This window comes from Mus pahari, chromosome 14, assembly GCF_900095145.1.
Source record: "Mus pahari chromosome 14, PAHARI_EIJ_v1.1, whole genome shotgun sequence".
Lineage (NCBI taxonomy): Eukaryota > Metazoa > Chordata > Mammalia > Rodentia > Muridae > Mus > Mus pahari.
In genome coordinates, this window is record NC_034603.1 from 31,125,828 (window position 1) to 31,152,526 (window position 26,699).

Below are 26,699 nucleotides of genomic sequence, written 5' to 3' on the forward strand. Positions count from 1 at the left end.
CATCTGATATATTGTTAAAAGTAAAACATAGGATTATCAAACTCTTAATGCATATAAATCTTAGCATCTTACCATCAACATTGTAAAACACATCAATTAACCCAACACTAATAGCCCACCTTTCTGTCCAGCTGTGACCAGCAAGCCCTGGCTCCTGGCTCTCTCGTTCCTTCTCTGGAGTGGACTGTTTGTATTCTTTTCACTTGTGCCAGAAAACCACAGATTCCATGTGCTGGGGACCTGGGCTGAAATGTCTGACTGGTCACTACAATTAGCCCTGAGGTGTGCTTGGCTGCCCACAGTTTGTTTACTCATTTTAAGTCAGAGCATGGAGGCACAGTGTGTTCATTGTCCTCCACTGTTGAGTCAAAATATTGCTGCATTCAACTTACAGGGAGGTTTCGGGAATCACAGTCCAGGACTGACTGGCTCTAGGCAGCAGGGCTGACTTTGAGGCAGAAATCCACAGCATGGAGTGCACAAAGGGGAAAGATGCATAGCAGCTAGGTAGCAAAGAGAGGGAGGGAATGGGGTGGGGTCCTGATGATACTGCTTGTGAGACCCTGCTGACTTAGCATCCTTTTGTTAGATCCTACTGTCTATAAGTTACTCAGGTGACAAAGTCTTAGCATATGCGTAGCTGGAGGAATGGTGATCCCAACCACAACACACCCTGCTTACAGGGGTCAGCAGCACTCTCAGCTCTGCATAATCATGGGGTTTACCCTCATTGCTGTTACCATGGAGCTTTGAGACTACATATATGTTGAGCCTGGTCGCACAGGCCTATAATCCCCAGCTACTTCTGACTGCGAGTCTGAGTCTAAATCTTGCTGGGTTACAGAGTGAGTTCAAGGCCAGCCTGGGCAACTTAGTGAGACCCTGTCTCAAAATTAAACAAACAAATGAACAAACAAAAGCCTTAAAAAGGACCAGAGGACTAGGAAGGTATCTCAGTGGTAGAGCACTGGCTTGCTTAGCATGTGAAAGGACCAGAGTTCAATCCTCAACACCCTAAATAGAAAATAAAATCAAAGCCGGGCGTGGTGGCGCATGCCTTTAATCCCAGCACTTGGGAGGCAGAGGCAGGCGGATTTCTGAGTTCGAGGCCAGCCTGGTCTACAAAGTGAGTTCCAGGACAGCCAAGGCTATACAGAGAAACCCTGTCTCGAAAAACAAAAATAAATAAATAAATAAATAAATAAAATGAAATAAAATCAAAAACAAACAAGCCTGCCCGTCCCCTGGAGCTGAGTAGTTAAGAATGTGGTCTGACAGCCTAAGTGTATATTTCGCCACCACTGTTCTGCCAGTTGTGTGGGTGCATTAGGGTCACAGCCACTCTGTCCTTAGAGGAGTGTGTTAAATGAGGTGTTTAGCAATGACCCACAGAAAGTAAATAAATTATGAGTATAATATTCCATATGTATTACACGTGTCTCTGAATTTCATTATTCTCCACCTCTATATTACTTTAAAGGTTCCTATAATAGTTGAGCTTATGGCTGTTCCAAAGCTTACTGAATACTCATAACTCATAATTTTTCATAATTGTCATGATTAATACATTTGAGCAGCAGCTTTTCACACATTCAGGACCATTTTCAAATAAATTTCTAAAATTCATTTTCTGAGCTCAAAGTTTTAAACGATCTCCACAGGAGGCCCCGCTGCCCGCTGAAGTTCCCTGGATTCGGTGTTTCCTGGACCATAACAATGAAGAGGAAATGCGCTTGAAATTTTGCCCGCTTTTCCCTTTGAACTTCCCAAAAGGGTTTGACCTTTGACCTCTGGCTGCTAAGGTTTCACACTTGAAAAGCAGCCAGAGGCTCTCGGAGGGAAAAGAACACCTGCCCTGGGGCTCAGACCTCAGGCTCAGAGGCTCACACCTTGGGGCTACACTGGGGTTGTTTCCCCAGGCCCCCATTGTTCCTCCTGCTGGAGGTGAATGCTCATTTCTCAAGTGCAGGGCTCAAGCATCCCCCTGTGGGTAGTAAGTAGTCTTTTTGTCCCCTCTCTCTGTAGGACTGCTTTTGTAAGGGCCACAGCTGCTCTGCAGAAGGCCAGACAGTATGTCATGGTCCCTTTTCCTCCTTTATAAGTTCTGCCGTGAGGCTGCTCACTCCTCGTCTCTCTCGGAGCAGACGCCTGCCTCTTAGGACTGACTGGGAGCTCTAGAAAAGCTTCCGTTTCAGTGTTGCAAATACATGTCTGCTTCTGACCTTCTCTCTCTCAAATTGCTCTCTGTCAGCTTATGGGATGGCAGAGAAAGGCAGCTTTCTCCCCTCTGCTTGCATCTCTGGAATCTGGCTTCCCTAAGCAACAACACATTCAGGGACAAAGAGTGGTTTGTGTTCTGTAGTTTTCTTTGTGTCTGCAACATAATTATTCTGTGCTTTTTCTCTCCCACAGGTGAAGGAGCCAAAGATGCACTTCATTCTGAGATAAAGCTGTGAATTTCCAAGTTAGGTCGTGTGTGCATGTGGTATATGTGTATGTGCATGGTGTGTGTGGATGTGTGTGTGATGTGTGTGTGTGTGTGATGTGTGTGTGTGCAGTATGGGAGGTATATGTGTGGTATGTATGTGGTGTGGTGTGTATGTGTGCATGTGCATGTGCATGTGAGTACACATGTATGCATGTATATGTGTGTGGCATGTAGTATGATAATGTGTGTGGTATGGTGGAGTGTGTGTATGTGTGTGTGTGAGTATGTGTGTCGGGTGATGGGGTATGTGTGTGCATGTTATGGTGATGGTGGTGGTGGTGGTGTATGTGTATGTGTGTGTATGTATGCGTGATATGTGTATGTGTAGTGTGTGTGGGTACATGTATGAGATATGTATGTGGTGTGTGTATGCATGTATGTGTGAGCATATATGTGTGCATGCGTGTGGCATAGTGTATGGCATGTATGTATGTGGCATGTAATGTGATGTGTATGGTGTGAAGTGTGTGTGTGCTCCTGTGTGTTGTGATGTAGTGTGTGTGTGTGTGTGTGTGTGGCTGATTTCTGCTTCCTTGTTTATACAGAGCATCTTTCCATCCTTCAGGACTTGAACATGACATAGTTTCAGACTTCTGTATTGACAGAGGGGAATGGAAGCCAGTGGAAGTTAAACTTAGTCCCGTTCCTTCCCTTCTCTCCTCTATGCCTCCATCGTCCCTCCTTCTCTCTACTCATTCTCTCCCCCCCTTCACCTATTCTTCTAATAAGCTGCTCTTAAGGTCTGCTCACAAGGTCAGAACAGTGTAGATGCATCCAGAGACAGTGAGTTGACTTTTGAAAATCCTTCCAGACCAGCTGCATCCAGGTTGGGTCAAGAACTCTCCCACACAGGCTGCCGTGAGGCGGCACAGGCTCCCTTTGCTGTGTGAACACTGTCCAGACAGTGATGGAGGAAAGATGCTTCAATGGCCACTTCACCATCCGGACACATGCCAGGTTCAGGCTCACCTCGCCTTTTCTCTTGGGGAGTGTGCAGAATGAAAGGCCACAGTGTAGGGAAGCAGGCCTTAGGTCCTAGCCTGGCCTTTGCAGGCTGATGCCAGGAGAAAAGTGCATTTTTCTCACCCCAGCTCCCTCACATGGAAATAGTTACAGTGCTTCCCTCTGGACAGGATGCTCTAGACAACAGCATGTTATCAGCTGCCAAGTACACAAAAGGCTTCCTCCTGCAGAGCCTTCTTGAGTTCTACTCCAAAAGACAACAGTGACAGTCTCATGGAATCAACTGTTACTTCTGAGCATTGACCCAGGGCAGGTGCTGGGCAGATGGATGTGTGTGTGTGTGTGTGTGTGTGTGTGTGTGTGTGTGTGTGTGTGTAATATGGACCTCCGGAGGCTGGATGCTGGCTATCAGTTCCCAGGGACAGGTATAAGTTTCCCATTTAATATAAAGAGAAATGCGGGCGACTAACTGTATATAAAGTGTATCTTTCATGAGAAAAGGAAATTGAATTATAGAAAGTGCTCTAGGAGTTTTGTAGATGTAACAAGAAGGAGTAAGACCGAACGGGGCCTTGCATGGTACCCATTTCACATGGTCATTGCAAAGATTAGTGATTTGATTCATATGAAGTGCTCAGGGTGATCCTTGGTCTTAATAAGATGGCTTGGTAAATATAAATGGCTAAAGCTATTAATTTAGTCCATGACTTCTGAGTGGAGTGATCACTCCTGTGAGACTCAAACTCAGGGCAGAAGAAACATTCAGCCTTTAGAATTAGCCAGTCTGGGGTGACCTCACTGTTTCTTCAGTGAAGTTATAGGAATCTTATTCTCTCTATGTGTAAAAGGGGAGGCAAATATCCACGATGATAAATATGATTGGGTGACTGGTCTATGTGATTATCATGGCAAGTAGCTCAATGGGACATCATTCGTGGCTGCAATGAAGTCTTATTTGGCAGAGGAGAGGGCTACTTAAAGGAGCGTGAGAGAACCAGAAGGACATTTTCCTCAGGTGGCTCCAGGGGGAGGAGGCAGATGACTGGGTCCTGATGGGTGAAGACTGGTGCGGATGAGCTGTGTGGTCAGCAGCTCTTCCAGGGCTTAGCAGCTGAGATGGAGGGTCAAAGAGACAGAGGCTGAGAGGGTGGGTCTAGGGAAGACTGGACTCATGGAGGGACCTGATAGGCCCAGATGCAAAATCCATGCCTGCAGCCCCCCGCTCTCACTCTTCCTCAAATTCTAGGCTTTGAGGTCATCAATAATATTTTCTGATGTGGCCGTTATGTCCCCGACTGAGAGATCACAGCCTCTGGCTTTCAGTCCTCGATTTAATCATGGCAGGGGGATGTCTGTAAAGATCAAAGGACCTGTGCTCCATGCTTTCCAGAACTCTGTGCAGACCATGTCAGAGGAGGACTGGGATGGGCTCTCATCTTTTTGTCCATACCCTGCCCCGTTTCACCCAATAAGACTAATCCATGTCTTACATAATCAATAGCCCATCCCCTAGCCTCGACCTGGTTTATATTGAACCACAGAGGGAATCTGGAAGGAAAACTAAGGGCGTAATAACTCCAGAACACCACGCTGGACAATGTGACACACTGGAGAAGCAGTGAGACAAGTGACGGGACTCTGAGTCCCATCCCTTGCCACCCATGCCAGCATATCTGCCATGGACCCTAGTGAGATCGTTGGCCTCGTTTTCAGTTTCTTCTAAGCATGACCATCAGGGCTAAGAATGAGTGTTGGGAAAATAGAGATGTCTATAGCAAGGGAGAAAGAAGAGACCCGGGGGAACTAGAGGATGCTGGCTGAGAACAGAACAATTGGACCATCAGCCTTGTTCCTGACTAGGGAGCCCAGCAAGATGTGAGGTCTGTACAGCAGATGAGGGCTTCCTCCAATGCCTTGGGTTGATCACAGTGGAAGTTCCTGACATAAGAGACGGGGGAAAGTGCCAGGATTCCAGGAAATCTCTTCTATTAAACCTCTTCCCTTAGACAAGCATCTGCACTTGTTAGTGATGAAGACCCTTCTTATGTGATAGAGGGGGTGGGCTGAGCTGAGAAAATGCCCCAAGCGTCATCTGCCAAGCTCTTGACTTCCCAACTGCTCTTCTGGTCTACCCTGCCTGAGAGGTCAGAACCCTTTGTTTGTTTTTGTTTTTACACAGACGGGATTTCTCTGTGTAGCCCTAGCTGTCCTGGAACTCACTCTGTAGACCAGGCTGGCCTCAAACTCAGAAATCCACCTGCCTCTGCCTCCCAAGTGCTGGGATTGAAGGCGTGCGCCACCACTGCTCGGCTTCAGAACCCTCTTCTGCAGAGGGTTGTTGCTTGAAATGAGTGACCTCACCAAGGTCAATACTTAATAGCGATCTGAGGAAAGATACATTAAAGACAAAGCTGGAAGACATGTTTCCCTAAATTCCATTCTACTACTCAACCAGTATGGTATGCTGGGGCCGAGGGAGTCAAGGCAGAAAGAGCAGATATCATGGACTCTTGCTAATTGGGCACATAGCGAAAGGAACCTGACTTTGGTGACACTGAGGTATTGGGTTCCCTGGTATGATGTTGATGGGGTAAGTTGTGCCTTATTGGAATGCTTTATAATGATTTCTTGCACTGTGTAACACTGTATGTATATACCCATTACACCGACTTCAGTCCTGCAGAATCCACTCAAAATTGCAGATAACTAACTAAGAATGGGCTGGCCCTCTTGGCCTGTATACAGGCTAGCATTTCCAGGGAGAATAGCCCCAAGCTTTCAGGTTTAGGAACACTGCAAATTCATTCCAAGTTCATTTCCTGCAGGGCCTCTTGGGGATCACTCTATCCTGGAAGATATACAAGCTGGACACTGTCTCTTTAAATAGTAGAGGCTGAGAACCTCTCAGGCCACCATGACATATCCCAGCATTGGACCAGCCCCTGAATAAACTGGAAAGTCGCCTAGGACAGCTTCAGTTACAGGGAGCTCCACCAGAGAACCTCTCAGGGAGACTGACTAGAAGCAGCAGTGCTCAGAGTCTGGTCTGCTGTGAGCATCCGCTGTCCTGCGGGGAGGCCTCCCAGCCTTTGCTCCTGACTGCAGAGACATCCAAGTGGAAGGGGTTACACCATTGGTCTGGTGAGTTTGATTGGCAAACGGTGTCTCTGGGTAGGGTGTGCTTTATAGGGTGGCTTAGTTCTTGTCCATTGCAACCTGCAAATGGAAGTGACTACAAAGAAGACGGAACGTAGATTTCTGAACCCTGGGGTTCTCAAATCCTTGCTTTAAACCTGGGTGTGTGTTTGGCTGGGGAGGCGAGCAAATGGTCCGAGAGTATCAAGAATCCGAATGCATCCCGATTGGAAGGGAAAGAGGTGCCTAGATGGCCCTACCTAGGGCGAGGCTGGCAAGTGGGGCTGCTACATGGCCACTTCCACCTGTGGCCCGCCTGGCTGGCCGGCAGGCTCTGGGTGTGGCCAAGCTTGCTCAGCATTTCCTCAGGAGCATTTCCTCCCAAGCACTGGGAGCTGGCCAGGAAGCAAGAGGCAGCAAGGGACAGAAGGAGTCACCTTTCTGGCAGCTCGTGGTGTGGCTATGACCTAAGGGACTGTGGCCCGAGATACCGACTTCAAAAAAAGGGGAGGAGCCGACTTGGATGCAGCCACAGTGTGCTCTTTTCAAGATATGTATTAGACTTCCTTTAGAAGTTTACTTAAGAAACAGAACGGGGAGAGAATCCAGAATTAAATGCGATACCACTGAGAATGCTTGGCTTTTAAGTTAAGAGCCCAGCGATGACTTCTAGGACACATCTAACTTATAAAAATGACCCAGGAAACGGAAGATTTATTTCCATCACCTCAGCCACTCTCCAGCTGCATGCCTTCTCGTGCGGCTGTATAACTCTGGGCATTCACTAATCTGTTTTAGTACCGAGGTGGACAGGCTGGCCCTGAGGGGCTGTGATCGTTAAATGTGGTGTGCTCAGAAGAGTGGTGTGTTTGGGGACTGGACCTGTGTTTTGTTCCAGACACATAGCTAATGGCTCTGAACAAGTCTTTAGGATCACCACACCCTTCGGTGTAGGCAACGGCCATTCTTCCCAGACGAAAACATTGAAGCTCAACGAATGCTCATGACAGGATCACTGGCTGATTAGGTGTGGCCCTGAGTGCAGAACTCTGGCTTCAACCTCTGCCCCGCATCTCCTCTCAGCCTCCTGTGTGCCAAGCACAGGTATGACACCTGGCATTGGTAGGGTACGGAATAAAAACGTCACACACACTCTTTTTTTAATCCGATGAGAAATCTTAAAAAGATCACTGAAGAATGCCTCAAGTTTATTTATTTTTTTTATGTAGTGAGCAAGCATATACAATTAGCTCAAAGAGCGGCTACTGTCAAATAGCAAAATAATATGGAACTACCTGGGTCTCCCAGGGCTTTATGACACACTGCTCTTAACAGGTAGGGAGGGTGTGGATGTGCAGGTAGAGACTTTAACACACTGTCTCCTTGCTCAGTCAGCCAATACAGGTGACTTGATGGTTAGCTGGGCACATCTCCAAGAAGAGCTGGCTAGCCTCTCCCTTCTTAACGCTGGGCGGCCACACTCAAGTGCCGATGAATCAGCTAGTTTCTTTGGCTGCTCTTCCCGTACCTCAGATGGTCACTTCTCTCACCCCTACCCCCATGGCCAGGACTCCAGCCAAGGCTGGGAGCCAGGCCAGATTGCCTCAGGCAAACTTTGCCTGGAGCATATATGCGGTTGTAAAATCTGGTTTTGCCAAGCCTAGGAGGAGCCGGATCCTAGAGCTCCACCCCCACCCCTGTCCGTCCCTCTGTCTGTCCAACAAGCTTGAATTTTCCTCCCCCTCCCCTGTCTCCTGGATTCGGGTCCCAGCCTAGCTCTCTAGATATGTACCCTGAATCCTAGTAAACCAGCATACTTTCGAGGTACAAACAGGGATAGCGGAGATGGGTGTTTTAAAGACTAGCCCAGTTAAGACCCCAGTGCAGGTCAGGTGCGCCAGGACCTGAGGTCCTGGCTGCTAGTAGGAGAGGGGATCCAGCTGCACAGTCCCCGAATGGGCACAGTTGATTTCAGTGTTCCCGGGAACCCAGCACTGCGCACTTGGGGCGTGCGGCAGGGAGGTAGCAAGCTTTACCCATGTGGGCGGAGGGGATAGGGGAGAATGTGCAATGTATTGGTCAACAGGGTCCAAGTACCACAGAGCTAGGGGAAGGTGAGAGATGAGAAGCCCAGGGGCCTCCAGCTTTAAGTAAAAGTCGAGTTTTTGCAGAGATCTGTTTTTGACTGGGGGTGTCTGTAAGTCCAAGTAACTGTCTCTGGCAGTCGGCGCCCCGCCCGCTTGCCCCCTCTCCTCGAGGAGGCCCGCCTCGGGGAGGCCCGCCCTCCCGCACACGCTGACCCCAGGACACACCCTTCTGCAGCGACGCAAATAGGGCGTAGTTCCCGTTAAAGGGGAACGCCGGGAGCCTCCCACTGCCCCCTTGCTTTGCGCGCGCGCTGCCCCACAGCACAGCTGTCTTTGGGGACGCCAGCAACCTAGTGGAGTTTGTGCCTGAGGCTAATCTGCTCTGAGACAGCCGTCCCTTTGAACTGAAAGTAAGTTGGTAGGGAAAGTGAAAGGGGGTGGGGGAGATAAAGCTGGGCATCATCTGGAAATGGTGTGCCTAAAACAGGGACAGGGCTCAGACCCTCCATAGGGCTGTCTTGTGACAGGAGCGTTGAGACCCCTTCCTACATCCTAGCCTACGGGGGGGGGGGGGACACACCTAGGACTGCCTCTACATCGTCCAGACCAGGGTGGTGACGGTGTCTGGATAGAGGGTTGCTGGGGCGGTCTTGAGATTCTTTCCAGAGGAGGTACTGTTAAAATACCCGACCCTCTGGTCCTTCAGGTTCTAGCCGCAGGCCCTATGGTGTTCTTGCTCTCTACTACTTGAAGCCATCCAATGTAATTGGATTTTTCTGGAAATCATGGGAAAATTTTTGCTTGTATCTTCAGTGCATTCCTGACTTTTCGTCTTTGATGTGTTCCTTGGGAGGAAAATGGACGTGTCTGGGATAGAATACTTGTCAAAACTAATTTAGAAGTCTCCTTGGTCCAAGGTTCTATCCTTAACTGGTTCACTCAGCTGCAGTCAGATTTTCACGGCTGTACACATTCACTATCAGGTCACCCAAGTTTTAGCTCCCTAAAGTCTGAAGTGGAGGGGGAGGTAGGGTAGGAGATAGTATCTCCGGACCTCGGAAACTCGTCTTGGTCTTGCCTGCTCTGACTTGCGAGAATTCTCAGACTCAATCAGCCTCTTTGCGCACTGACACTGTCACCTTCCCTCCAGTCAGCAGCACCTAAGGGGTAGGGCCCCTGGCGCATCTATTCGGGATGGGGCTTCGGACGGGGTCCGCGTGTGCGGCGGGCTCAGCCTAGCTCTCCTTGGGGCCGTCCAGGAGGTGCCCCTGGAGCTGGCAGGGCTGAAGGCTTTTAATCCCCCGGGGCGCAGGGAAGGCGCAGAACCTTGCGCGCGGGAAGCTCCGGAGCCGGGCAATCCTCCAACCCGCCTGCTCTCCCGCTCCCCAGCCGCCAGCATCTAGGCCGAGCCGGGGGGCGGGGAGGCTGCTCTCCGCTGGTAAAAACGGGTGGAAACTTGGAGGCAAGTAACGGAACGCGGGGCGCGCTGGGGTCTGGGAAACCAGCCTCGGGTGGCGGGCGACCCCAGGCCTCTGGCTGCGAGCCTGGCGCCGCCCGCTGAGCCTCCCGTCTCCGGGGGGGGGGCGGGAATCCACCCTGTGACTGGGGCAGGGACGTGGCCTCGTAGCCTCCCAAGTCCCAAGGGCCCTGAAAGGCGCCCAGGCTGGGCGGAGGCTTGCTGTGGCCTCGGCTCCTCGTTCAGGAAACTCCTCTCCTCCGCGCGCCTCCCGGGGTGATCGAGACGTGCGCTCCACTTGCTTGTTTTGTTCCAAAGGAAAAGATGTTCGATCGCGGGCGGGCACTGGGCGGGGATAGGGATGGCGGCGGCCGCCCCCTCCCGGCCAGCTGGGCCCCCGGGCCAGGGCCAGCGGCCTCACACCCGCTTTCCTCTCTCAGCAGGCACCGCTCCACCGATCCCGAGCCCAACTCCCAGCCACCATGCTCCTACTCTTGTTGGGGATCCTGTTCCTGCACATCGCGGTGCTAGTGTTGCTCTTCGTCTCCACCATCGTCAGCGTGAGTGCGGGGCGAGGGGACGGGGGTGGGGGTGGGGGGGAGGCTCCCTGCGGGGCGGCAGCTATCTCTGCCCAGGGTTCCCAATCAGTGCTTCCCCAGGTTGCCAAACTGAAGTGATATTTGTAGACAGCTGGACATCTCAGAGGCCCCAGGACCTCTGTTGTTGTACTTCTTTGCCACCCACTTCTTTTCAGTTCTTTGAGAAAGTTAGGCAAGCATCAGGGGTAGAAAGTGAGCAAGGATTGGAAGAACTTAGCTGCTCAGGTCTCAAGCCAGTCTTGCAGTGGGACTGCTGTATGGTATCTTACCGGAGTGCCCTCCACTGATAGGAGCTGGACAAGGAAATAGCTGGTGTGGAGTTGTCAGACACAGTGGGTTAATTCATTTAAAATTTGCTTTCTTGAAAAATAAAGATGTATACTTCTGCTTTTAACGTCTTACCGTGAGGCAGGCTGGAAGTGTGGTTAGGGATTATTGTTATTTATGTTAATTGCTTTATTATTTACAAGCTCTTAATTATGACTATGGCTGTTGCTAATCTTGACAGAGCCATGGGATGATAAAAAACGTAGCATGGCATGAACTTGAGTGTGGTAGCACTTGCCTGAAACCTCAGCACTTCCTGGGGTAGAAGGGTCAGAAGTTCAAGATCATCCTTGGCTACATAGAGAGTTTGAGGCCAGCCTGGGCTACATAAGGCCTTGCTCCCCACCATCAAATATATGTAAAAAAGGAGGGCTTGGAGAAGTCATGGCTAAGAGTGACACCAGATGGTATAAGTGTGGTGAGGGTGCAGTTGTCCTTGGGCAGCTGTTTGCTACTATGCCATCCATTTCTGCTCAGGGTACCATTTGTATGAGTCTGGGTGTCTGTTTCCAAAGTGTCTTTCACACACGAAACAGTGTTCCCACCTCCCCGCCATGTCTGTACCAAACTTGTCACCTCTCATTTCCGGATCACAACTGTCAACTTTACCAGGGAGTGGTGAGGGAGGAAGTGGGAGGGTCAGGCATCCAGGGGATGAGGCTGGGGAATGGCCTGCTGATCTCACTGTGCAAGAGGGGGAGGGTCAGGCATCCAGGGGATGAGGCTGGGGAATACCTTCCTTCGCCCTGCTCCTTTCTCCCTTTGCTCCTCACTGCTTTACTGACTAGGCGTGTCTGGCTGTTTGCAGCAATGGCTCGTGGGCAATGGACACACGACTGATCTCTGGCAGAACTGTACCACATACGCCTCGGGAGCCGTCCAACACTGCTACTCCTCATCAGTGAGCGGTGAGAGACTAGTTTTGTGCCCTGCGCAGATTTGGTCCTAACCGGGGGTCTTCTTTTGCACCTGAAATGATCAATTCAATTGAGGTTCTGGTCTAGAAAGCCCCTACTGGGTGGTTGGGGTGGAATGTGTCACAGAGTCAGGAATCCACCATGAGAGGGAGGGGACTGCTGTCTTATGAAGGAGTCTTCCATCTCACCATGACTCTACCTGAGCCACGCCATCAGCTTGTCCCAATCACCTTGTGTAGTGTTCTTTGTGGGCAAAGAGATATGGACCCAGGTAAGCAGAGAAGGTGACATGCCAGGGCACACTGAAAGCAGATCCCACGGCGACAGGTAACATTGTGGACATTTTTGGCTTGGTGGCTGTCGCTATCAAAAATGTCCTGCATCACCCTGCTGCAGATAGGGCCTTCCTGCCTATGGCCTGGCCAGGTTTGGGCCCCCTGGTTACCAGACTGCCTTCCAAGGTCTTGGTCCACAGGGGTACCATTTAGCATCATAAACTGAGCCTGGGGGCCCTTCTGCAATGCATGTGTTTCTCCTTCGCTCTTGGCATCTTTGGCTATGGTGTTGGAAACAAAGCTGAGGATAAATTTAAAGGAACACTAGCAGTGTTCAGCAGGGTGCCTGGGCTGTTCAGATGGATGTGTGGACGTGAGATTGGTGCCAAGACTTGGTCTTGTGTTCCCTGGAGCCCTGGAATTCCGGCTTTGAAAGGCTAGTTAAGGACAGCTTCCAATCTTACTGTAAACTGCCCCCCCCCCCCGCTTCTCTTGCTTGAAGATGCCGCACGCTCCATGAGAGGAACCACCAATTCATATCCAGCCCCATAAAGCAGGCAGTGAAGTGACTCAGCTCTGGACAAGCCACTCCCTTGGTTGGATTTTTCTTCCTACAGACTCTGCAGGAATATCACGGAAGTGTTGCAAATGAAGTTAGTTTTAGTCCCTGTAGAAACGGGAACTGGTAGCATATTTATATTGAGGACAGGTTAAAAAGCTCTTTTAAATTTTCACCGTTCTTGGCCTGAGGACAAGGCAAAAGACCTCAGTCCTTCCGAAATGGGTCTTTATCTGAGTGTGTGTGGCACACTAAATTGAAACCATCCTAGAGGTTGCATGGTTTGTTGGCAGCCAAGTAAATGCACTGTTCATGAGTGCTTGAGAATGTGATGAGGTTGCTCTTGGTCCCCCAAAGCCACAGCATCAGGTTTCAACCGCTTCAGCTCTAGGGTCTGGCAGAAGTTCCTTGCACATTCACAATATGCCGCTCCTGGCTCCCTACTGCCATCTAGTGGTCACAAGGTGGCAAGGCATCCTACAAAAGTCCACTTTCTCTGGGGCTTTGGGCCTGGTGTCCACAGGCGCTGTCCCCAAGTGGCATCTGGCCACGTGGGGTTGGCACAGGATTCAAGAGTCTTAGGACCGGAAGGGAGCAGTTTTGGCAAGCGTGTTAAAGCTGCCCGAGTTTCAGCCGAAAGGAGGAGGCAGAGGAACTAAGCTGTGCCCAAACTGTCTGCAAGAGAGAATGGAGGATACAGCCTGGTAACTGGCCCAAATTCTGTCTCTTACTGCTCAGTAGATAGCTGTCCCGTGGTGCCAGAAGCATATCTAAAAGAGGAACCAGTGCTGTTTTTAAAAAGGAAACTTGCCTCTCAACCTCCCCATGACTGGCATATCCATCGTCCTAAGCCAGATCCCACTAACTTTGCTCAGTTTGTTAGCATGACTCCATGTGGGCTTGGTGGCTTTTCTGGAAACCCCAGGTCACAGCTCTGACAATAATGGGCTTCCGAGGCACTCAGGAAAGCACCCCCCCCCCCCGAGAAGCTGGGCTTGCTTCCACTCAGGCAGATTCTAAATTAGGAGTTTCCGTTTAAACTTCCCGAGTAGTCATTACCTCTGCTGACGTCTTCCCGGTGTGTCAGCAGGTCACTCCTAAGGTCTGAGCCATCGGTACTCTGGGCCTGCTTTGCCTGTTCTGTGGTATTCAACAATGAGTTGGGCAACAATACAGTTACAAGGTACAGAATGTCCAATGTTTGAAGCCTTGGGCCACCTTTATGAATGAATTGTGTCTAGTTCTTAGAATTAAGCCAGTTGTGTTTGTTCTTAGAATGTTGGGAACAAGCTTTTTCAAGTAATAGTTATCAATAGTGATTTGTAAAGGATATCCATTGAATGTGTGCTCCCATTTACATCATGGGCTCCCCTACCTCCAATAGAGTTTGCTGCAGCTAAAGTTAGTCTGGAGTTCCTGAGTTCAAGGGAATCCCCCCGTCTCAGCTTCCTTGAGTAGCTGGGACATCACAGGCACATGCCACTATTTTAGCTCCAGCCCACTGTGTCTCTGAAGGGACAGGGACACGCTACCCTCTCTCCAGAGGTCAGCTTTGGTGCCATTGAAGCCACCTGGCAATGTGGGTGGGGCCTACCTGGTTGCACCTCCCAGGAAATCCAATATCTACTATGCAATCAAGCCTGAAGTTGTCTCGGGTCTTTTCTCAAAGCCATCTCTTCCTGCTGGGATGTTTTACGTGTCTTACTCCTGCCTCTAACCTCTTATCACCTTCTCACCTTTTCAAAATGGATTCACCCCGTTTGCTGAGGTGAGCCGGCTCTGGGGGCCCACCCAGAGGCTTAGGAACCTGGGTCTTCACCGCCAGGGTGCCTTGTCCCTGCTGACGGTGAACCTCAGTGAGGAGTCAGGGGATGTGGGGACATGAGTCACCATGGAGGCACACCAGGCCAGGTGCCTGTGGAGAGAGGGCCAGACAGGCAGTATCAGAACTCAGGAGGAAGTGGAAGAAAAGTCTCTAGTGGGAGGCGGAACATGATCCATCCTCCAAAGGGTAGGCAGGACTTAAGCAAATACAGGCAAGAGGGGAGATAGGCTCTGTCTGGGTGACCAGTTGGCTGGTTAGGATTAGGACTGACTCCACTGGGCAGAACATCTTCAAATCTTAGTGCGGCGAGTGAGTTTATTTCCCCCTCTTTTAACAAAGAGCCCAGCAGCCTGAGAGATGCATGGGTTTCATGACATTTTTGGATAACTAGGTACTTTCTAGCTCATTTCTTGGAGTAGAATGGAGTAGAATTAGAAAAATGGAGTCGCATTTTATCATTATTTCTCTCCCTATTTCTTCTTCCCTCCTTCTCCTTCCCCTTCTCCCCCTCCCTCCCATGGTCTCTTCTTCAGATGGAGTGAAATCTTGGAGTCTTTTTATCCATGTGTGGGCATTTGTTTTCTTCCAGACCAGTTTTCTCTTCCAAACTCCTGAATCCCGTTTGCAGCCACCAGCCAGCCAGTTCTGCTGGGCAGCTGATGAGACCCCACCCAAGCCATTATCCCCAGTCACCCTGCACCTTGCTCCTTAACCATCTTTCTCACCGTCTAGTATCTTAGTGAATAGTGCTTCACCACCCAGGCTGCCCGGCAGCTGGAGTCTGCCCTTTGTGCACTTCTCCCCCTTCTCAGGGCCCGGGGTCTCGCGAGTCCTCCTGTCCTCTAATGTCTGCTGTCACAGTCCCCTCAATTGTCAGAGACAGAGAGGCGGGTTCTGATTAGATGGCTTCGAGCTGTTCTCCTTCCTCTGTGATTGGTTTTCCAAGCTGAATCCACGATGACCTTTTTTTTTTTTTTTTTTTTTTTTTTTGAGAATAAAACCTGGCCCCATCACTGGGTTTTGCAAACTTTCTGAGGCCCTATTGGCCTCCATTTCCGAGTGACAGCCTTGGCAAGGCCCAGGGGGAATTGGCTGGGAAGGCCTCTTTCCTTTTATCTCGGCTTTCAGCATTTCCTTTCCTCCTTGGCTGTAAACACTGTACCTCAGGAGTCTCCTCTTTTCTCTCCACTTCCGGCTCCTCTCCTTTACTATTCCCCTGCCCATCATTCCACCAGAGCTGTTTGTTGTACCCACGCTGTGCCACAGTGAAGAGAAGAGAGCAGAAGGGCTCTCGGTGTGTTGGGCAGCCATGGAGCTCAAGAGATGTGGTGGCATCACCGGCAACGGTGCAGGGGACTGAACACAGTTCAGTTCAGCTTGGCGTGTGTGTGTGTGTGTGTGTGTGTGTGTGTGTGTGTGTCTGTGTGTGTGTCTGTGTGTGTCTGTGTGTGTCTCTGTGTGTGTCTCTGTGTGTGTGTCTCTGTGTGTGTGTGTATGATGGGTGGAGGGAAGCTGTTTGGAGTTGGAGAATGATCCTGCACTGTGCTGAGTGAACATCTGGGAAAGGCACTAGGCGGGGAACCACTGAGCACAAGATCACAGAGAAGAGGAACAGAGTGAAATAGCTGAGTAGGACGAGAGTCGGGAGTGTCCACAGATCCTTCCAGACTCCAGCAAGGAGCTGGTGCCCCTGGAGGCCCTTCTAACCTCCCCGTTCTGTCAAAACCTGGTCTGCTGTAGACTGTCGGGGATCTGTTTTCTTATAGAAGCATTCCTAAAGCAGACTCCGGGGGAATCCTACCAGGAGTTCCAAAAATGTCTGGCTGATAAGATTCTCAATACTTTAAAACAAAACAAAACCCCAAACTTTTCTGCCTTACAGATTTCCCTCCTGGAGACTTTCATTTTCACAATCAGAAACTAGTTATAGAAAGGATTTTATGTTAGAGGGGTGGGTTGGAGCCTTACAGCTTTGACTAGACCTTGGCTTTTCAAATAAGGAAAGTCTGTGAACTCAGGTTCCAATGGGTGCTAACATTTTGAGGTCTGGGCAGCAACATATCTGCCTTGCTATAAAGTGAACTGGTGCCTTGTGTTTTGAATTTCCATTTTTTTTTTAAATGCATAGAAGCAATTTCCAGCTCTTGGTTTCACCTATGTGGACCTGGCCTGGAGCAGAAGGGTCAGAACCCAGGCTGCCCTTGGGTGTCTGAGGGGGTCAGATCCCAGGCTGCCCTTGGGTGTCTGAGGGAGTCAGATCCCAGGCTGCCCTTGGGTGTCTGAGGGAGTCAGATCTCAGTCTGCTTGGGTGTCTGAGGGTTACAAGGCCTTGGTCTCATCATCACTGACTTCAGAGAACCCAGCTGAGGTCAGGCAAAGCAGAGCTTGCCTTTAGTGAAACTTGACTCAGATCCCATTCCTTCTTTAAAAAACTGCTCTGTTATGTTGGAAGATGAGAGCCATGACAACATCATGTTGCAGTAATTTCTTATCCCCAATAAACCTGTATAAAAACCACACAATCCAGTTATCACATTTATAAGCTATATGCCTAGATTGGGCAGACCTAGCACACACTAACTTATCCCCCAGCTACGAGACCCCTTGCTGCTCACAGCTTCTCCAGGCCATGTGCTTCTGCTCCATATTGGCTTCCACCTCCTTTTCCTCCATCCTCCCCTCTCCTTCTCCTTCCTCGGAGACATCCCATCCCAGCTTTCCCTTCCACTGCCCAATCACAGGCTCTAGCCTTTATTTGACCTGTTAGAATGGGGGGAAGGTTCACACGAGATCGCCTGAGTTCCTGATCTACCCCTCCTCATGGGCAGCATCTCTTGAGGAGGCAGAATTAACATGAGAAGAAAAATAGCACCAGGACGACCCACAACAACAACAATAAAGATGCTCATTCTTGAGACATCTTTGATTTCAGAGAGAAAGCGTCTTCTCATCTGAGTACGCGAGGGAAATAACCAGGCACACAGACATACTTTACCTCAACATCACATTCGAGGGGCACATTCGAGATGCCTTGCAGGTTCTCTCGTGAAATTGGACCTCTCTGCCTCAGAGGGTGGCTAGGGGCCAGACCAGAAGCCAGCAGAACTTTCTTGCCCTTCTTTTCCATTCTAAATGAGGGCAGCGAACACATAGCAGGCGATAGGTTGTGGGTGGCATTGCTTGGGCTGAAAACCAGAAAGCGCGCATCTTGGTGGTCTCTTCTGTTTCTATGTCTGAAGTGATGCTAGACTTTTTAGCCCACTCTTGCGTTTGCTGACACTACCATCTTGGCAAGGTCACCAGAGCGTGTTCCCTTGCTGTGGCTCAGCTTTGGGTCAGACTTCAGGAAACCCAAAGGCCCTCTGCATTTATGGGCTCATGTTTCACAATTTAAAATCTCTGTGGCTCCGCAGGCCAGCCCATAATCTCTGCTTCAGCAATGGCTCTTGATTCTTCAGGGATCCCATGGGTTCTCTGGCAGGAAAAGTGGGATCTAGGGGATGGGATGGGATGGGATGGGATGGGATGGGATGGGATGGGATGGGATGTTTTAACTCTTGATTTTCTTATCAGATGTCAGTGTCTGGGAGTTACTGTGGAGCACTCACAGTCTTTGCTGTTTAAAAACTTTAGGTGTGAGGCTGAAGTGAGGAGATTGCCTGAGCCCAGTAGGGTAATACTGCATAGCTAACACAGTGGGACCTTGCTTCACAACAACGGAACTTCAGCCACATCCTTAAGGTTTCGCAGAGCCCAGAAAATATCCTTTGCATTTTATGGCTGGCTTGACCTGAGGGAATGGTGGCCTGAGAGGAAGATGAGTCAGCCCAGGAACTTAAGAAGACAATCACTGGCATTCAAAAGCCTCCGACTACCCACCACTTTCCCCCTCTGTCTGGAGATACCTTTGCAGTAAGCCAACTGCGTGTTTATCCTACTAGTGATAGGGAACACCCAGCTTCCAAGAAAGCTTTTCATTTCTGAGGAGATAGCTCTCTCTTCTTGATCTATGTGGAAGCCATCCTATACTGCACACAGGAGTTGGTCACACAGTGGTGTAAGAAAGGCTAGGTCTCTATTTCAGGGAGATCACAGTTTGTGGGGAATCATGGGATAGAATCAAGAAACAATCCTGAGAGTGGAAAGTGGGGTTCAGAATGAGGTAGAACATTGCTCTTGAGGGAGGATCAGGTCATAGGAGGCCTCTTTGTTCACAGTGAAGGATGGATATTTTGAAAACAAATTTGGGGGGCGAGTGAGGAGCTGTGGTTGATGGTCCAGGGTATGAATGATGGACAGTGACAGTCCCGATGACAAAGATGATACAAGCAGCTACACCAGGCCAGGCCACCTTCTCAGAGCCCTGCATTCAACCAACACTGGAACTGTAGGGCACTGGTAGAGGCTTGGCTGTTTCAAGGAGTGAAGGAAGAGGTGGGTTGGTGTTAGCTTTTGCTGCTGCATCCCATGCAGGGCTTGTGAGAAGCAGGGTTGGAAATGATGCCTGGGTTTGTTGGGGGCAAGAGACAGGTAGGAAAATGGAGTCTTGGACTGAGCTTATGCAGCTGGAGGAAAACAGGGCAGCAGAGGTGTCCTTGGCAAGGCTTCTCGTGGATTTAGCAGTCCCTAGGGACTGGATCTCGCTGGATCTTCACATCTGGATATCCTGACTCTATGAGGGAAGGTGTTCAAGGCCCTGACACTGAGGTGGAGAAGGGAGGGCAAAGGAAGGGAACATGGTTCTGAGCCAAACCTTGGACAGAGGTTAGTGGGGGATCTGCAAAGGAAGATTGCCTTCCCCTGTACCCTTATTCTAGACTTGGGCTTATTATGTCCTGTTGCTCACGTTCAAGAAGTGGAAATCTTTCTAGTGACCTTTGAGCCACCACAGGGTGACAGCAGTCTTTGTTCTGTTTGACACCTTCAAATTGGGGAGGGCTGCAGTTTCCTCTTTTCCATGGCTTCTCTGGAGCTAGTGAGATTGTGCTGGGGACCCCACTGTTATGGTCTGGGTGAAGAGCAAATGTGACATTGACTTGCCTCTCTGAGTTGAACCTATGGGTTTGGCTCAGCTGACTGACTGGTTAAAAAAAAAAAAATCAAAGCTGTCTCTCTATGCCACATCATCTCCCTTCCACCTTCTTTCTTTACCTTTTATGGATTCTAAATCCAAAGTTGGCAGGGAAGGCACGAACTGATTTCAAGTATGTGGTTGACTTTTCTGGCACTTCCAGTGCACTGTAGTGGAGAAACAGGTAGGCGAGGCCCCAGGAATCCATGCTCTTTCACACGGGTCTATCTCTAGCAAAATGAACTGATTGCCAGGTACCCTGATGTCTTACTAGTGGTCTGTGTTAAGGCTGGACACACAGACAGAATGTGTACACTTACCACATTGGATTGGGTGAAGAACTTTACCCAACTGTGACAGTTTCAGAGTTTTTGAGCTTTTTGGATTTTTGAGCTTTTTGGATTTTTGAATTAGTGACATTCAGCCTAAGGTGTCTTTGGAGTGCGTGATTGCGAAGGTTCTTTCTAGCCCTGGGTACTTTGTGTGCATTGCTATTCAGCCATAGCTTTCTCCACTAAAACACCTCCTTAACCCTGAAGCGAAAAGGCCTCTGGAGAGACCTTCACAGTCTCTGAAAGCCCCAGGGCTATGCCTTACTTTTCTGTTGATTTGCTGGGCAAAGTTCGCCTGAGCCCTGATTCTCATCTCCAACTTTCTGCTGGTCTGCTGGGGGAAGGGCCTGAGGCCCTGGGACAGGACCCACACTGGACTCCGGGCAGGCAGGCCGGTGGGCGAAGGGTGAGCAGAGGCCACATTGTTGAGGGTGGAGGTTGCTTGGAAATCTAGCTATTTCTGGAATGACATTCATTCTGAGAAATGAGGGTGAAAAATGGTGATTTTTGTGCGATGGTAGTGGGTTGGATTTGGGGGTGGGGTCCTGCCCTCAGGGTTGTCTGTCATGTGACATTGAAAATAGTGCAGCACTGTGCCTACGAGAGGTGCTGACTCCTGCCTTTGTGATTTACCCTTCCAATAACTTTCTTCCATCTCCTGAGTTTGTGTTCTATCTTCATCTACCTTATGTTTCCAACATAACGATGTATTTATACATTTTATTTTTGGTGATCTGGAAGATCCAACCGATATCATTGAGCGTGCCAAACTAGCCACATAATCTACCAGCTACATTCCAAATGTCCAGGCATCCATCCTCCTTCATGAATCAGAAAACCATTCAGGAATTGTCCAGGAGGAACCAGAGGTCAGGGGTTAGAGGCCAGTTCGGTGTTGGCTGATACTGACAGAACCAGATGAACTGTTTGTGTTTCCTGGGCCTTTAACCAACCAGACGGTAGGCCCCGGGCTAAGAATACACAGCTGAGGGGGCAGATGCACTTCCTCCTCTGCTTGGCTAGCTCTGGGTAGGAATCTGACCTTGAAGGGAAGCTTGGATGATCCGGCTCCGCCATCCCCTGTGTGCTCCGGGGGACGGGCCTGTCTACGTTACGGCCACAGCCTACAGTGGAAAGCTGTCTGTAGTCCTGGGACCTGGCAGTCTCGTTGGAACAGCTAGCTTGCCAAGAGCGAGAGGGTTTTTTTCATCCTGGAACTCAGCACCAAGGGTCTCAGATCAACTGAGAATTCTAGTGACGTTTGCCAGGTATCCACTGATCATCCAGTACTGAGTGAAATCCGGAGAATGGTGTTTTCTTGGCTTCTGTTGTCATAGAAGTTATCGTAGGCTTGTAATGGGGGGGGGAGGGGGCTCAGAACATCGCCACGCCAGGGTTTGTTCATCATTGGAATACTGATCTTTGTCGTTCACTGAATCTGCATAAACAAGTCCCAAACTAGTAGCAGTTTCTCCCCACCCCCCTCTGCTTCTCTCTGTCGGCCTCACTAACTTCTTACGGTGCTAGTGCAAAAGTGGGCAAACTCTAGCCTTAGGGGCCAAAGGAAAGACACCACTTGATCTACTAAATAAGGGTTTATTGGGTAGGTCAGCCACATCCATTGGTTTACATGGCGGCTGTGCCTGATTTTGTCTTACAAAGGCAGCCGAGTCGTCACTGCCAAGGTCCGGCAACCACCAGAGCTAGCTTGATAGGCCAGCTGACTGCCGTCGGCTTGCTGTGTAGATAGATACTATCTTCTGGTGCTTTACTGTGCTGCTGTGCTGGGCAAGAGATGCCCAGTGAAATCAAGACCGTCTCAAATGCTTTCTGGAGTTCTGGTTGGTGCACCGACCCTCTCGCTTCTGGGAACTCTGTGGTCACCAGTACAACACTGCTTTATGGGACCTGGATGGAGATGTCCCAAAATGGAGCCTCCAGGCACCAGTGTACAAGGTTGTTTCTCTGCCACTCAGCACACCCTCTGTGTGGGTGGGATTGGCTTTCTTCCCCATTGCTCCTTCCTTCTTTTCTCCCTCCTTCCCTGCTGCCAAGGAGATTAAACCCCAGGGGGTCTCAGGCACCATCTTCCCCACCTTCCTTTATTTAACAGGGCTTCCACAGGAGCTTGGATCATTGCAACCCTGTGGTCTGGGTCAGGAAGTCAAGCTAAAGAAGGGAAGTTCAAGTCTCTAAGAGGCAAGAAGCAAGTTAAGTAGGTGGCCAACATAGGTGCGTGGCAGTCACTTCCTGGATGCGCACGTGACACTAGGGAGAGCATGGCTTTGCTCATTGGGGCGTGAGCCTGTTCTCGGATGGAATGAAGCACCTGCCCCTCTGCCCGGGGCCACCCCTCTCTTCCTAATCTGTTAAGGATTCTGGCTGGGGAGCACTGTTAAGGGAGCTGAGCGACCCCCTTAGGGCACTGCAGGCCTCCCCTTGAGCAGCCAGCTAGCTGAACCAGTCTTGGGGCTGTCACAGAGGCCGCGTTCCCTAAGCCTCGGCTCTGCTTGTCCTCTGATGTCCACCCAAAGCCTGATGGGTGGCATTTGATGAAAAGGGGGTCTTTCTTCCCTATGCCCAGGAATCCTGCAGTTTGGGAACCCTGGCCCTTACCCTTGATGTTTTCATGTCTTCATTGCCTTGGAATTTTTAAACCTACTTAAATGTTAAAATAATACATGTGAAGTTGCCTGTCGTCATGGAGCATGGATTTGTCCCGGGCCTAATGCCAAAATCCTCACGAACTCAAGTTCCTCACATCCAGTGGGTAGCTAGTAGTGTGTCTAACCTTTGCACAGTCCTGTGTCAATAGTTGTTGTTGTACTGTTGGAGGGGTGCAGAGAAGGAATGTGTGTGCACGTATATTGCAGGCACAGCTTTCACAAATGGCTTTGGCCCGTCTGGTTGCGTCTTCGGTTGTGAAGGCTTTAGACAGGTGAAGAGCGCACTCTCTTCTTATGAAAACGAAATCAAAAGATGTAGATCCCGTGAAAGAGCTTCTGAGCAAACTCCCCTCGTGATGACTGGAGTTCCTGGGGTTCCCCTGGGCATCAGGTTGACAGATGAGCCTTTGTTACTTTTCTGTAGGATACACTGGAGCACTTCGGGTATGTTCACATACTCTGTGTACATTTTACTCATGATTGTCTCGAGGTCTTATAAAGGTCCCTCTGTCTAATTTGCCTTTATTTTTTTCAAGTGCTGCAAGTTCATTGTGGGCACATAGGCTAGTTCAAGATTCTGCAAGATACTATAAGGGAGACTGGAGGGAGATACGCTAATTCATTACTCTCAATGATACAAGAGACACCACTGTGAACACCCTGATTAACTTCATTAATCTGTGCCCAATTCATTTTGAATTTCTTTCTTTCTTGTCTTTCTAGCTCTTTGAGTTGACAGTTCAATCCCCCTTCTTGCCAGTATTTTTCTAGCAAAGGCACGAAAAGCACACATTGTCTCCTGACGGCTGCTCTGGCTGCAGCTCACGGGTGTGGCTCCTTTGCTTTCAATGTCGTTCCTTGCTGCTTAAGTATATTTTTGGGTATATGTTTAAGTATTTATTTCCGGGTATAGATGCCAAATTATTGGGTTATTGTGTCTTAGCATTGAAAAATTTAAATATATTCTTTCGGCTCTCTAGGTATAAAAGCCAATAGTGTTGCCTTTATTTTTGTGAGCAGTGTATCGTTTTGATCCAGGTGATGTGATTGGCGTTAAATTCTATTTGTGCCTGTGCTCACACGCCATAATATGTGCGTGGGAAGTAAGAGGAGAACTTTCGGGATTTGGTTCCCTCCTTCTGCTATAGATTGTTCCAGCACTTTCACCCACTGAGCCATCTCACCAGACCTAATACTATCTTTTAAAAGTTTTTTTTTTTTTCGACACTTGGATAGATAAAAATTGGTATCACATTCTCCATGAGTTTCCTATCTGCCCCCTGGTTATCTAGTGGGGCAGAGTGTCTTCTTGTGCTTGCTGGCTTTGTGCTATCCGTTTGTGAGTCACATATCCGTGTGGCTGCTTCATTTGACATTTGGCTCTTTGATCCCTCAGCAGTTTAATCTTGTACATCTGTGAAATAGAGACCTAACTTAGCTGAAACCTCACTTGCCATTTCCTCCCTTAGGGTTTTGGAGCTGTGTACTAAGTTTGTTTCTGTATATCCAAAGTCTTCCTGCTGCCCTACCCTACTCTTAACATTGTCTTGACTAGAACATACGGTTTGCATTGCTAAAATTTTATAATACAATATTTTAATTATATATTAGAGATATATTTTATTGAGTATATCACTAATAGATAGTATGTCAGGTAATAGACACTCTAGGGGTCTATTTTTTTCTTTTTCTTTTTTTTTTCTTGTTTTTTTTTTTCGAGACAGGGTTTCTCTGTATAGCTCTAGCTGTCCTGGAACTCACTTTGTAGACCAGGCTGGCCTCGAACTCAGAAATCCGCCTGCCTCTGCCTCCCGAGTGCTGAGATTAAAGGCATGCACCACCACGCTCGGCTGGAGGTCTATTTTTAATGTCTGGTAATTTTTGTTTATTTTTCTGCTTTTCTTCTATTTATTTTATATTGTTGATCTTCTATTTGTTGTTACTGTGCTTGATTAACAAATTTTGATGTTATGTTTTGCTTTTATTCATATTTACAGAAAAAAGAATGAGACAAGGTATCATGTAACCCAGGCTGGCCTTGAACTTGCTATGTAGCTAAGAATGACCTTGAACTTTCAATAAATCACCACCCTTACTTTGTACAGTACTGGGAACTGCAGTCAAGGCTTTGGGCAGACTGGGCAAGCACTCAGCAAACTGGGCTCCAGTTATCTTTTAGCTGAAGTTTTGATCCACTCTTTCAAATCCCAGTTGAGATATTTACAAGAATAACATTACATTGCTCATTATTTTTGATACAATTAGAGTTTTACAGCTTTGAGTGTTTTTGTCCAGGAACATCATTAACGTTGCTTTTTTGTTCTTGAGTAAAGCTGTCAACAATGTTTGCCTCCTTTGACCCCTGCCCTCACATAGTGGATATTAAAAATACATGTTCTCATATTTTTCCAGTTTCATTAATCTATACTAACTCTATTAATGATGGATGTATTACATTCTTGGGGGGGTTTCTGACTTTTTCAGTTGACAGTTCAAACCCCCCCCCCATTTTACTAGTTTTTTTCATTGAGAGCATAAGAGGCAGACATCCTCTATGAAGGCTGATTTAGCATCAGTGTTGTTCTGTGCTGGGGAAATTCTTACCTTTCAGCCCCATTTCCTTAGAGGATTGTTTAAATTCTTTTATTTATTTATTTTTAAGTTTGCACATTATTTTGGCGTTTGTTTTATTTTTCTATCCTGGGTGTTCGTTACGTTTGCAAGACAAGTACTTATACACCAGGCTGTAGCCTCTGCCCTGGCTTTGTTTTCTAACGCCTGGTTATATTTTATGCTTAGGTCATCTCTTCTTTCCTGAGATGTTCCTCGTCCTCCCCTCCCCCAATATACAGTCAGTTTGGAAGACTATCCCATGTGGGTTTCAATATAGTTTATAGCTTTTATCATTTGGAAATAAATGTCCTACGTATCTGCTGCATTGAGTCAGTTCCTGCTATGGAATAACTTGACCCCTGGTTTTGGCTTTCTGACTGACAAACCTGGAACATGAAAGCTTTTCTCTTCCATTTCCTTACATTCCAGCTTGAATTCTGTTTTCTCAGATGCTGCCATTTATCTTTCATTTGGATTACCATTTATTTAGGGGTTCTGTTTGGTTTCAGTTTGCTGTTTGTTAGATAGGTCTCTTAGGTGGTTCACTAGAATGATTTAACTCAAAGAGCCGTTCCCTGAGTGATGCGAACTCATCCCACATCCTGTGGTTGAGGGTGAGTTGCTCTCACGGTGGGGAGCGAATGCATTTTATCTACTGTGCTTATGGTTGAGAACCACACTCTTCATCTTCTCATCCCCATAGCCAGTGTGGATGCTCAGCAAGTGCTCACAGAATAGATCTCCCTGATCCCCAGTTCTGTTCTGATTTGAGAACCAGTTTGGGGTTCACTTGGGTATAATGAAGTTCAACTTGTCAATAATTGAAGTTCAGGGTGCTTTTCATAATTGTATAAAATTTTTTCAATTTTTTATTAGATATTATCTTCATTTACATTTCAAATGCTATCCCAAAAGTCCCCTATACCCCCCCCCCGAGCCCTGCTCCCCTACCCCTCCCACTTCTTGGCCCTGGCATTCCCCTGTACTGGGATATATAAAGTTTGGGTGACCAAGGGACCTCTCTTCCCAATGATGGCCGACTAGGCCATCTTCTGCTACATACGCAGCTAGAGACATGAGCTCTGGGGGTACTGGTTAGTTCATATTGTTGTTCCACCTATAGGATTGCAGACCTCTTCAGCTCCTTGGGTACTTTCTCTAGCTCCTCCATTGGGGCCCCCGTGTTCCATCCAATAGATGACTTTGAGCAGCTACTTCTGTATTTGCCAGGCACTGGCATAGCCTCACAAGAGACAGCTATATCAGGGTATTTTCAGCAAAATCATGCTGGCATATGCCATAGTGTCTGCATTTGGTGGCTGATTATGGGATGGATCTCCGGGTGGGGCAGTCTCTGGATGGTCCATCCTTTCGTCTCAGCTCCAA

General features: G+C 48.7%; 1 protein-coding gene across 4 annotated transcripts in view; it reads left to right on the top strand.

Moving 5' to 3' along the window:
* Positions 1-6,427: 6,427 nt before the first annotated feature.
* Pmp22 (peripheral myelin protein 22) overlaps positions 6,428-26,699 on the top strand; it is a 32,435-nt gene continuing 12,163 nt past the window's right edge. Inside the window, exons 1-3 of one of the 4 annotated variants that reach the window (XM_021212510.1) lie at positions 6,428-6,592; positions 10,570-10,689; positions 11,864-11,963. In XM_021212510.1, coding sequence (XP_021068169.1) covers positions 10,612-10,689; positions 11,864-11,963 — 178 coding nt within the window. In that variant the 5' untranslated portion in view covers positions 6,428-6,592; positions 10,570-10,611. Of the gene's footprint in view, positions 6,593-8,894; positions 9,084-10,397; positions 10,417-10,569; positions 10,690-11,863; positions 11,964-26,699 lie in introns of those variants that run through there. The other 3 variants (XM_021212513.1, XM_021212509.1, XM_029546657.1) reach the window with 3 other exon arrangements.